This window comes from Miniopterus schreibersii (assembly GCF_964146895.1).
Source record: "Miniopterus schreibersii genome assembly, chromosome: 1".
NCBI classification, from domain to species: Eukaryota; Metazoa; Chordata; class Mammalia; order Chiroptera; family Miniopteridae; genus Miniopterus; species Miniopterus schreibersii.
Window position 1 is genome coordinate 127,748,002 of NC_138101.1, and position 11,940 is coordinate 127,759,941.

At 34.5% G+C, this 11,940-nt stretch overlaps 1 protein-coding gene across 6 annotated transcripts in view; it reads left to right on the top strand.

The window, feature by feature from the left end:
* HECTD1 (HECT domain E3 ubiquitin protein ligase 1) overlaps positions 1–11,940 on the top strand; it is a 94,197-nt gene that overhangs the window by 75,024 nt on the left and 7,233 nt on the right. For 3 of the 6 annotated variants that reach the window (XM_081146056.1, XM_081146058.1, XM_081146060.1), the window contains 11 exons: positions 1,311–1,444; positions 2,543–2,665; positions 4,264–4,420; positions 5,516–5,738; positions 7,019–7,073; positions 7,289–7,471; positions 7,862–8,069; positions 8,154–8,239; positions 8,464–8,591; positions 9,898–10,099; positions 11,655–11,792. In XM_081146056.1, the coding sequence (XP_081002182.1) occupies positions 1,311–1,444; positions 2,543–2,665; positions 4,264–4,420; positions 5,516–5,738; positions 7,019–7,073; positions 7,289–7,471; positions 7,862–8,069; positions 8,154–8,239; positions 8,464–8,591; positions 9,898–10,099; positions 11,655–11,792 (1,637 nt within the window). The remainder of the gene's footprint in view (positions 1–1,310; positions 1,445–2,542; positions 2,666–4,263; positions 4,421–5,515; positions 5,739–7,018; positions 7,074–7,288; positions 7,472–7,861; positions 8,070–8,153; positions 8,240–8,463; positions 8,592–9,897; positions 10,100–11,654; positions 11,793–11,940) is intronic. The other 3 variants (XM_081146057.1, XM_081146059.1, XM_081146061.1) reach the window with 1 other exon arrangement.

Consider the following 11,940-nt stretch of genomic DNA (forward strand, 5'->3'; position numbering starts at 1 on the left):
AGTAACATAGTCATTTAGTATCATTATGAAGTATTATGTACTGTACCTAATTGTGTTATATTGGCAGTGTAGTAGTAGGCTTGTTTATACCAGCATCACCACAAACATGAATACTGCGTTGTGCTACAACATTGTAATAAGAATAGGTATATTTCAGCTTCATTATAATCTCAGTGGGGTCACCATTGGATTTGGTCTGTTGTTTACCAAAACATTGTTATGCAGCGCTTGACAGTATAGCTATATAAGTTATATATATACTACAGAGAGAAAGACTGTGCGTGTGTAGGCAACACCATGGGCAAGCAAGTGAGCAGGCTATGTTCCTTCCAAAGTCTAGCATCTTAAAATATATTTAGGATGGCCCAGTACATTAACTCAAATGAAGACATAAACATCTTTATATATGTGTGTGTGGATATATACACACACACACACACACACACATATATATATATATATTTTAAAAACATGATCCAAGTAAAACTCATCACTACCATTTCAATAGTCAAAGCCATAAAAACACAAGTACCCCCCCACCCCAATCCCAACCACCAAAAAACATTCTGTATGAAAAACTATATCAGTAGTAGTAGTAAAATAAGAATAACCTGTCATCAGAAAATATTGAATCTGACTATGTGACTCATAACTGTACATATACTTGGTGCTTAACATAATTCTTGGCCCATAGTAGGTACTCAGTAGATATTTGTTGATAGTGAATAACTCCAAAGTGTTCACTTTCCACCATGTTAACTGTGACTTATACAGAGGTTGATAGTATGATTGTTATATTTTAATGTAGTCCATACTGTTGATCTTTTTATATTATGATTTTATAGATTTGGATTTAGTTTATGGTCATCCTTGATCCCATGTTGATTTTTGCCATGTTTGTGACCATTTACCAAAGTTAGTCAATCCTGTATGTGTGTGGTGGAAGAAGGGTGGTATCACTAAGTGTGTTCTTTTTTTATTTTTTATTTTTTATTTTAGAGAGAGGAAGGGAGAGGGAGAGAGAGATGGAAACATCAATGATGAGAGAGAATCATTGATCAGCTGCCTCCTGCATGCCCCCTGCTGGGGATCAGTCCTGCAACCTGGGCATGTGCCCTGACCGGAAATCAAACTGTGATCTCCTGGATTATAGGTTGATACTCAACCGCTGAGCCACGCCTGCTGGGCTAAGTGTGATCTTTATTTTTGTCCCTTTTTAATTTTACTTTTGTTTTGAAAAACCAAAATACAGAGTTATTTTGTTATGTTTTGCTAATTGTGTTGAGATTAAGGTTGTTTTTGTTTTCTAGATTTCCTTGACAGCTGCCGTGCCAGTACTCTGTTAGCTGAACTAGATGATGATGAGGACTTGCCTGAGCCAGATGAGGAAGATGATGAAAATGAAGATGACAATCAGGAGGACCAAGAATACGAGGAGGTTATGGTAGAGAGAGATTCCCCATTCTCTTAACTAAGATATGATGTTAGTAATTGAAATGAATAGAGGAAAAGCAAAGTCCTGGTTAAACTTTGAAGCAAGGAAATATGGTACCAGTATGAAAAATGTGGTTAATTAAGAAAAATGCTCTTAATCTGAGCGTTTATGATTCTCTTCTAAAAGAAAACAAGTTGGTTGGTTATATCTGAAAAATACTACAATGTCTCATATGCTAATGTTTTATTTATTTTATTTTTTAAAAAATACGTCTTTATTGATTTCAGAGAGAAGAAGTGAGAGGGGGAGAGAGAGATAGAAACATCAATGATGAGAGAGTCGTCATTGATCAGCTGCCTCCTGCATGGCCCCAACTGGGGATTGAGCCTGCAACCAGGGCATGTGCTCTGACCGGGAATCGAACCGCCATCTCCTGGTTCCTAGGTCAATGCTCTACTGCTGAGCCATGCCCGGTCACAGGCATGCTAATGTTTTAATAGGTTTAAAACACTAATCCTAAAGAACATAATTTTCATGGTTCTTCTGCAATAATTATACATAGAATTTTTAGTACCTATTGTTTTGAAAGCAGTATCTGTGTTCTCATCAGTCCTACACAGAGCTTTGAGGATCAGGCATAGAAAAAGTAATTTACCCTAATTGATAAGAGATAAGTGGAAAAGTGGGGATCCAACTTGCTTAAGCAGTATCATCCAAAATCCCAGTATTTAACCACTGTGATTGTCGTTGAATTGAACTTTTGCTTGAAAATACTCTTTATTGTAATGTATATTGAAAAATTGTTTTTTTACAAAATGTTATTAGATTTCAAAAAGCTTCATAAGTTGAGTTTTAATGGGGAAAAGAACTCAAATGCTTTTAGTATATGTTGCATAAGAAACAGTATTAGCATATTTCTTGCAAAGGTTAGACTGATGCATGATGAATTTCAAACATTCATTTTATAACTTTTTTGAAGATGGCTAATGAATGGGAAGTTTTTAAATGACAGTTTTGGTAATGTGGGTTGATAGCTTCAGGTCAAGGCTGAATGAGGATATATATAAATCAAATAATTAGATGTCTCTACACATTTTTAAAATTCAGATTCTGAGACGTCCATCCCTGCAGCGGCGAGCCGGCTCTCGCTCTGATGTAACGCACCATGCTGTCACCTCACAGCTACCACAGGTTCCTGCTGGAGGTGGGAGCCGACCTATTGGGGAGCAGGTAATATCTTCATGTTTAATTTCCCTACGATGTATTTTCCCCCTTTCACAGTAAAGCACCAACCAGAATGCCTAGAAAAATACACAGAGGAAGGAGAGAGAGTTAAAAAATAGAGCTAACAAAAAGAACTTCCCCAACTACGTGGATTCTATGTTTCAGATAGAATTTAGGTTGCTCTGGTATAATACAAGAGTTTGTTACCTGAAACCCTTTGGTTAACAGTAGGCATATACTAAAATGATTACTAGCTATTATCTAAGACTTATAGTTTTCATTAGTAGTAGTAGAGGTAGTAATATTAGTTTATTAACTAACATTTATTGATTATTAATTAAGTGCTAGGCATTTTTTTTTTCAATACTTTATATGTATTTACTAATTTAGTCCTTTCAACAATCCTTTGACAGGTATTATTAGCCCCAATTTTCAGAGGATGATTTTTTTTTGTTTGTTTGTTTTTTGGTTTTAAAAACATATCTTTATTGATTTCAGAGAGAGGAAAGGAGAGGGAGAGAGAGAGATAGAAACATCAATGATGAGAGAGTCATTGATTGGCTGCCTAGCTCGCAGCCTAGACATGTGCCCTGACCTGGAATCGAACCCTGATCTCCTGGATCCTAGGTCAATGCTCAACTGCTGAGCCACGCCCGGCCGGGCCAGAGGATGATTTTAAAGGTCACACATAGAAGTGTTAGATCCAGAATCAAAACTTAGATATTCTGGCTCTAGAGCTGTCAAATGTCAGTTTGATAAGAGGCTGCGTGTGTGTGCAAGTACATAATTATTATTTAAAATTATTACATGAGACATTTATAACATTTACAATTAATTGATCTCTTTTTTGTTGATAGTAAAAGTGAAGGAGAGAAAAAAAATGTTTGTTAAAAAAACTTTTATTTTGGAAATTTTCAAACATGCAAGAAGGTAAAAGAGTATAATGAAGTCCCAAGGACCCATCATTTGACTTAACGGTTATCAACACTTTGTCAGACTTGTTTGATTTGCCCCATAATAATTTAAAGAAATTTCCAAGCATTATATGTATTTTTTATGCAATTCAATATATAATGCAATTTACATTATTTTAAGAAGCACCTATTTGAAAATGGTTATAGCTTCACTGGAAGATGCAAAGGTGGCATAGAGAGGTGTTACGTGCTGCCCTTCGCCCAATTTCTTCCAATGGTTATATCTTACACAATTAGAGGGCATCTTGAAAACCAGGAAATTGACATTTGTACAATGTATATATATGGTTCTTTGTCATTTTATCTCATGTAGATTTCTGTAACCACCACTAATACAACTTTTGATAAACTTAAGTTGTTAAGAAATGTATGTACTACCTATATATGTTTATGTTGGCTCATTTTGTGCTTAAGAAATTATGGCTAAACATTGTTTGCGGGTAGTTTTTATCGCACGCTCTACTACCAGTCAACGTAAAATGTATAAATACGTTTCCCGCATACAATGTGTTAAGGAGGTGTAATAGCTATAGAGAAGAACATAAACATCTACCTTATTTTCTAGGTAGCACATCACTTTCACAATAACAAAGTTTTATAATGTTTGCGTGTGAAATATTATTTTAATAGGAAGAAGAAGAATATGAAACTAAAGGAGGTCGCCGGAGGACATGGGATGACGATTATGTGCTGAAGCGGCAGTTTTCTGCTTTGGTTCCTGCTTTTGATCCTAGACCTGGTCGTACTAATGTCCAACAGACAACTGATCTAGAAATTCCACCTCCAGGTACTGTATTTTTTAGTTTTTGTGAGCTAAATAAGATAATTATATACAGTTAGAAAAGTAATATCCAGGTTATAAATAAAAGGTTTCAGGAAAAGTCTGTGTATCAGCCACAAGTCCTTAAAAAATAGGTATTTTAAAAGGAACATATATAGTCTTTTAAAAAGTTTTGTTTTTGTGTAGTTTTAAAAGCAAGGCTTCATTTAAAGATGGATAATTTGTATTTTCTATTGGATCAAAATTGTTAAGGATTATTCCTATTCATCTTTTACTTTGAAAAGCTATTTAGAGGTTTCAGTTAGGGACTCCTGAGTCAGTCAGCCTCAGTGGCAACTGCAGCTCTTACAACTCTATTTAGGGTATGATGAGTACATTAATGGCTCCCCGAAGATAATATCCTCCAGAATCTGTGAGTATGTTACCCTAACATGGCAAAAGAGATTTTGCAGGTATGATTAAATAAAGATTCTGAAATGGGGAGATTATTCTGGATTATCTGGTTGAGCCCAGTATAATCACCAGTGTCCTAATAGGAGGGAGACAAGAGGCTAGGAGTCAGAGAAGGGGATTTGACTAAAGGTACAGTGGTATGTCATGCAGTGAATAAACAAGGAAAAGATTCCTGCCCTAACAGAAAAGAGGAGAAGACACCACCAAGTACACTATGAACCTAATTTGTGTGTGTGTGTGTCTCCCTCACAACCTACTCATTCAATATAATAAAAAAGTTGTCAGGTATTGACAAAAGTATGTGCTTTTTCTCTGAATGTAGAAACAGAATAATTTTAGTTTTCTTGTTTATAAAAATGTATTTAAAATATTCATATAGGTAGCATATGTTTCCTAATAAAAATGAGAGATCCATAGCATATACGTAAGTTCTACTCTATACTGTCTTTACGTAATCTAGGTGTATTATTCCTATTTGAAGAAAAATTAAAATGTTGAGGCCAGTGGAGTCCTAAGTAACTGACATCATTAGCTAACATATATATGGCAGAAGGGTTTCTATTTCACATAGCCTTGTCTCCTAGTGCAGTGTTCTTTCTGGACTGCTTGTTTTAGTGTAATTGTTTTTCATGCCTTTCATATTTTTAGGAACACCTCATTCAGAACTCTTGGAAGAAGTTGAATGTACTCCATCACCTCGATTAGCTCTCACTTTGAAAGTAACAGGACTTGGAACAACTCGTGAGGTTGAATTACCCCTCACTAATTTTAGATCAACCATCTTTTACTATGTACAAAAACTGCTTCAATTATCCTGTAATGGCAATGTGAAATCAGATAAACTTAGGCGTATTTGGGAGCCAACATACACGTAAGAGATTTTAATTTCATTTTTTAAGTAGATATTTTCATAGTATATAAGCCAAGAAGCATTGTATTTCTATATTTGAACTGTAGGAACAGAAAAAGTTTGGTTTTTGTTCTGTTGGTTTACATCGGGGGTGGGGAACCTTTTTCTGCCAAGGGCCATTTGGATATGTATAACGTCATTCGAGAGCCATACAAAATTATCAACTTAAAAATTAGCCATGAGAAAAGCTCCTAGATTTACTGAATTTCGAGTCCTCCCTGTGGTTGCCTTGGCAGGGCCAGATCAAATGATTTTGAGGCTGTATATGGCCTGAGGGCCAGATATTCCCCACCCCTGGTTACAGGAACAGATAAGATCATTTTTGACCCCTGATATAGAAAGATTAAAGTTTACATCTGAAAGGAACTTTAGAAATAATCAGAATTAGTTCCTCATGTAATAATTGTTGAACTCTTTGGGATTGTGTTTAAAATACTAAATATTTTCTATTTGTTATTTTTTAAGAGGTTTATGAGTTAAGCTTACCTTTCTTTGTTCATTCAATCAACAAATGATTATCAGTGACCTTGGGCAAATGTATTTAACATTTTAGTACCTCACTTTCCTAATGGGTAAAATGTGAGTAGTTGTGAGGAATGAGTGAATTAACATATGTAAAGTGTTTCAGTAATCTCTGATTTAGGAAGTGCTCAGGTTTACCTATAATAATAATTTATTTATATAAAATACACTTATATTTTATACTATGTTAATTTATATGTATTTTATATTACTACACATCTATATTACATAAATAATAAGCAATTATATAATTATCCTTATTTGACTTTACTTATAGTACATTTTTCTGATATTCTTTTAACATTGATAATCTTATGTAATATCCAATAAAGTAATCCAGGTCCTTTTGAGATAGAACAGAAGGTCCTCATGCCAATCCCCACTCCCCTTCAATTTTTATTAAGAGTTTAAAATTTGATCTCAACTGCTTTATATGTTACTTCATATCTTTAAAAATTCCAGGTTTGATGTATGTTTTCTTTGCAATAATGCTAAGTTTATAAACCATAAATCTTTTTCAGGAATATGATTTCTGCTACTTTCTATTGTTTAACAAAATACTGTTTTCTCTTAAGTTCTCTCTAAGTTAAATGTTTAATGTAAGCATATGGCTAATGAATGGCACCATTCATATATTTTTTTAAAAACTGAAGTCTTACTGAAAATAACCACAAATCATTTGATATATGAATTAACTTGAATAATATCTTCATGTTTAGAATCATGTACAGAGAAATGAAGGATTCTGATAAGGAAAAGGAAAATGAAAAAATGGTAAGTTATTTTTAGGAAATGGGCCTTATTCTTGGCTAATTAGGAAAAAAAGAAAAACTAACACTGTTCAATTGAACATTTGAGGGAAAAATCACTAACATGGGATTCTTTAAATTAGTTAAATGCATGATCTTAAAGGTAACTTATATAATGCATGTGAAATAGCATAGACTTTATAATCAGGAAAGGCCAACATTTGGTTTTTCCTATTGTAGGGTTGTTGGTCTATAGAGCATGTGGAACAGTATCTTGGCACTGATGAATTACCAAAGAATGACTTGATAACCTACCTGCAGAAGAATGCAGACGCCGCTTTCCTGCGCCACTGGAAATTAACTGGCACTAATAAGAGTATTAGGAAAAACAGAAATTGTTCTCAGCTTATAGCTGCATATAAGGTATATATTGGCATCAAAACACTATTTTGATTGGGAATGGCTTTGTGCTTTGTTTTGCAACATTTAAAGATTCTTAAGAAAAAGTTTGTTGGGACATACTAAAAAAATGAGGTTGGATTAACATTAATATGCCAATGGTAAAATTTCAAATATGGTTTGGCATTGGAATCTAAGTGCATAGTTTTAACTGTGGCTTATAGTGATTTTATTGTATTGGGAATTTAATGTTTTAGAATACATTAATTTCGTACTTGGGTGATACTGTTTTTATTTTAAAAGAAGGCAGTTCTTTGAAAAATTCCAACCTTTTTGAAGTAATACTAATAGGATGATATATTGGCTTTTCTTGAAAATATGGTTAATGACTAGTTTTGCTAATTGTTTCCTTAGGATTTTTGTGAGCATGGAACAAAGTCTGGCTTAAACCAGGGGTCCATTTCTACTCTTCAAAGTAGTGATATTCTTAATTTGACAAAAGAACAACCTCAGGCCAAAGCAGGCAATGGACAGAACTCTTGTGGAGTTGAAGACGTCCTTCAGCTTCTGCGTATTCTGTATATAGTTGCAAGTGACCCTTATTCAAGAATATCCCAAGAAGGTTTGTAAGAAGCCTTGTTTCCTTTTTAATGGCATTTTTAAAAGCAAGTCAGTTTATATTTTATTAATTTTGTTAATTTTACAGAAGGTGATGAGCAGCCTCAGTTTACTTTCCCACCAGATGAATTCACTAGCAAAAAAATCACAACAAAAATTTTGCAGCAGATTGAGGTAATAATATCAGATAGTTAAACTCTTCAGTCTGTAACTGTCGGACTTTCAAAGTATTGCCTCTCCTTCCTTTACTACCTCCCACCATCTCTCCCTTCCCCTCTGATCCAGTGATTTGGGCCAGATGGTCTATTGCATTCATTTCTTTAATTACATTTAAGAATTCACCCCCTTTTGTCTTATTAAATAATTGCCTTAAGACATTGTTTTTTGTTAATTTGCAGGAACCATTGGCATTGGCAAGTGGCGCTCTGCCAGATTGGTGTGAACAATTAACCAGCAAGTGTCCTTTTCTAATACCATTTGAAACTAGACAACTTTATTTCACATGTACTGCATTTGGTGCATCAAGGTAGGAAGTTTATCCTTTTGTATTTTTAGAATTTTTTTTAATGTTAGATAAGCTCAAATGTACAAATATACTTTATATCAAGACTGATGAAAGGAATATATTGTCTTTTTTTTATAGAGTTGTCAACATTTAAATATTATTTTGCTTCCAGTTGGATATATGCTTTCTTCGAGTAGTATGGATTGATCTCTTGGAATAATGTGGGTTGGAGTACAGTCATCTCTCGGTATCTGTGGGAGATTGGTTCCAGTACCCCTGAGGATACAAAAATTGTAGTGCTCAAGACTCAGTCCTCTGTATCCGTGGGTTGCACATCCCTGGATAATGGAGAGCCAACTATAAGCTACCATTTACTGTATAGTTCTTAAGTAGCTTAAATAAATTATTAGTTGTGGAAATTCCCAGGAATACCAAATTAAATGCTTTCAAACGGCTTTGGTAGCATTGAAATATATCTACCTTCTGGCCATCTAATATACTACATATTTTACTTAGTTGTTTTTTTTAAAAAAAAAGTTTTTATTTAAAAAAAATATATATTATTGATTTCAGAGAGAGGAAGGGAGAGGGAGAGAGATAGAAACATCATTGAGAGAGAAATATCACCAATTAGCTGCCTCTTGCATGCCCTTTGCTGGGAATCAAGCCCACAACCTGGGCATGTGCCCTGACTGGAAATCAAACCAATGACCTCTTGGTTCGTGAGTAGATGCTCAACCACTGAACCACAGTGGCCGGTTTAGTTTTTGTTTTTCTCTCTCCTATTAGATGAAAGTTTCATGAGGGCAGGAATTTCTGGCTGTTTTGTTCAAAGTAGATGTAGAAGTGTTATAATTTCAAATGGAGCTGTTTGTTTTCCTGATAAGTTACATAGTTGTATCATTTTATACCATTTATAAAGCATTGGTACACATGGAACTACAGGCCTGGTATGATAAATGGTATTGATTATGATTTCTGTTTTATAGATGAGGAACTTGATTCTCAAAGTACTTAGCTGAGTTGCCTGAGATTACCAAAAAACTGTAACACATGAGAGCTGATCTTTCATCTTCTTATTCCTAGCTTAAGATTCTTTCTCCCACCCTAGATGGATTATCTCTGCATTACTAAAAAGAAAATGTTTTGAAATCTACACTACTATTTTTTAAAATAAGAGTTTATTTGAGCCAATCAGAGGACACACTTGGAAGTAAGATCTCAACAGACCGAGAGTTAGAAAGTGTTTGTATTTTTATGTACTGGTTTGGTAGTACATTCAACTGTTGCTGTATGCTGCAGCTACATAGATATTTTTCTGTTTCAGAGCAATAGTGTGGTTACAAAACCGACGTGAAGCCACTGTGGAAAGAACAAGGACCACAAGTAGTGTAAGGCGAGATGATCCTGGAGAGTTTCGAGTTGGTCGTCTCAAGCATGAAAGAGTGAAAGTTCCACGTGGTGAATCGCTGATGGAATGGGCTGAGAACGTTATGCAAATACATGCAGATCGGAAATCAGTTCTTGAGGTACCTTATATAAAATTTGTGTACAGTTATAACAGAGAACCAGATAGTCTGTATATTACACTGCATAAAACCTGCATTAGATAGAAGTGAAGAAGAATTTCTCTGTCCTTTTGCAAAGGCCTCCTCTGGCAGAGCATCTTTCATAAGAGCATGTCAGGTCACCTCGGGGGTCAGGTGATCTTGTGATTTAATGAGCAGCAAAGAAGATCTTCACTCTTGAGATGGGGAGGTGCTTGTTCTATTTGAAGGACACTACCTGTTTCTTAACAAAGCCTGGACCAAATAATAGTACTCACAAAGGATTCTTTTTCATATTCTAAATGTTACCTTTGTATTAAGCTATGCTATTAGATATTTCCATTTTTGGAACACACTGTTTTATATATTGTTTCACTTAAGTTGTACTTGGTATTATATAACTGGTCTATATTGAGAGATGTTATAACAAGTGACAGTATGAAGTTCAATATATTTAAGATAAAAATGTTATTGTGGACAATGTTGATTATATGTTACATACATATTATTTCTTTATGAGGGATAATGGAAGAAATAGCTCTTCTGTCAACAGATTTGAACTAGCTGGTTTATCTTTTGGATCACAGACAATATATCTTTAGAAAATATATAAGGCTTATTCTTTCTACCCATATATTCCTGTAATCTATTTATTTAGTTTTACTTTGCATTATTGTAAGCTGCCTCAAATCAGTAGAATACAGATAAGAACCTTTAAAGTGATTGCCTAAAGTCAGAAATAAGTGAATGAGTTTAGGTTTTGGTGTTAGATAGACATACAAATCTGCATACCATCATTTCCTCAAGCAAATGATTTACCCTTTGTCTGCAATTTGGTTTCCTTTGGTGTAAAAAGGAGATGATATAGTAGTCCGCCCATATCCAGGGTTTCACTTTCCATGATTTCAGTTACCCCTGGTTAACAGTGGTCCGTCAGTATTAAATGAAAAATTTCAGAAATAAACAATTCATAACTTTTATATTGCCCCCCTTCTGAGCTTGATGCAGGATTGTGCTGTCTGTGAATCATCCCATTGTCTGGTTTATCCATGCTGTATGTACTACCTGCCTGTTAGTCACTTAGTAGCTCTCTCAGTTACCAGGTAGCTTGAGAGACCACATTCACATAACTTTCATTATAGTATATTGTTATATTTTATTATTGTTTAACCTGTTATTGTGCCTGACTTATAAATTAAACTTCTCATAGGTAGGTATGTATAGGACAAAATATAGTATAGGGCTTGGTACTATTCATTGTTTCAGGCATCCATTGGGTGTCTTGGAACATCCCCCCAGGGATAGAGAGAAACTACAATTTATTTTGTAGGGTTGTTGGGAGAAGTAAATATATGAATGCTCACCACAGTATTTAAACATGTAATAGTATACAACAAACATGAAAAAAAGCCTGTGTTGCTTATGTTATACTGCTGCTATAAAACAGGTATACTACTGGATTGAAAATAATTAATTTTGGCAAGAATGGGATAATTTAAGTTGATTTCTCCCTATAATTTACTTCTTCATATTTTAGGTTGAATTTTTAGGAGAAGAAGGAACTGGCTTGGGACCCACATTAGAGTTTTATGCTCTGGTGGCAGCAGAATTCCAGAGAACTGACTTGGGGGCTTGGCTTTGTGATGATAACTTTCCAGATGATGAATCTCGTCAGGTAAGATTTATTTCACTTTATATGATTTGCGATTTTCCCTTTAGAAAGTGTTAAAAATACGTATGCTTTTAGAACATAAGCTAGGTTTTTTGAAGCTTAATTTATTTTTCAATAACCTTGATATTCCTAAAATGTTTTTAAAGGATAA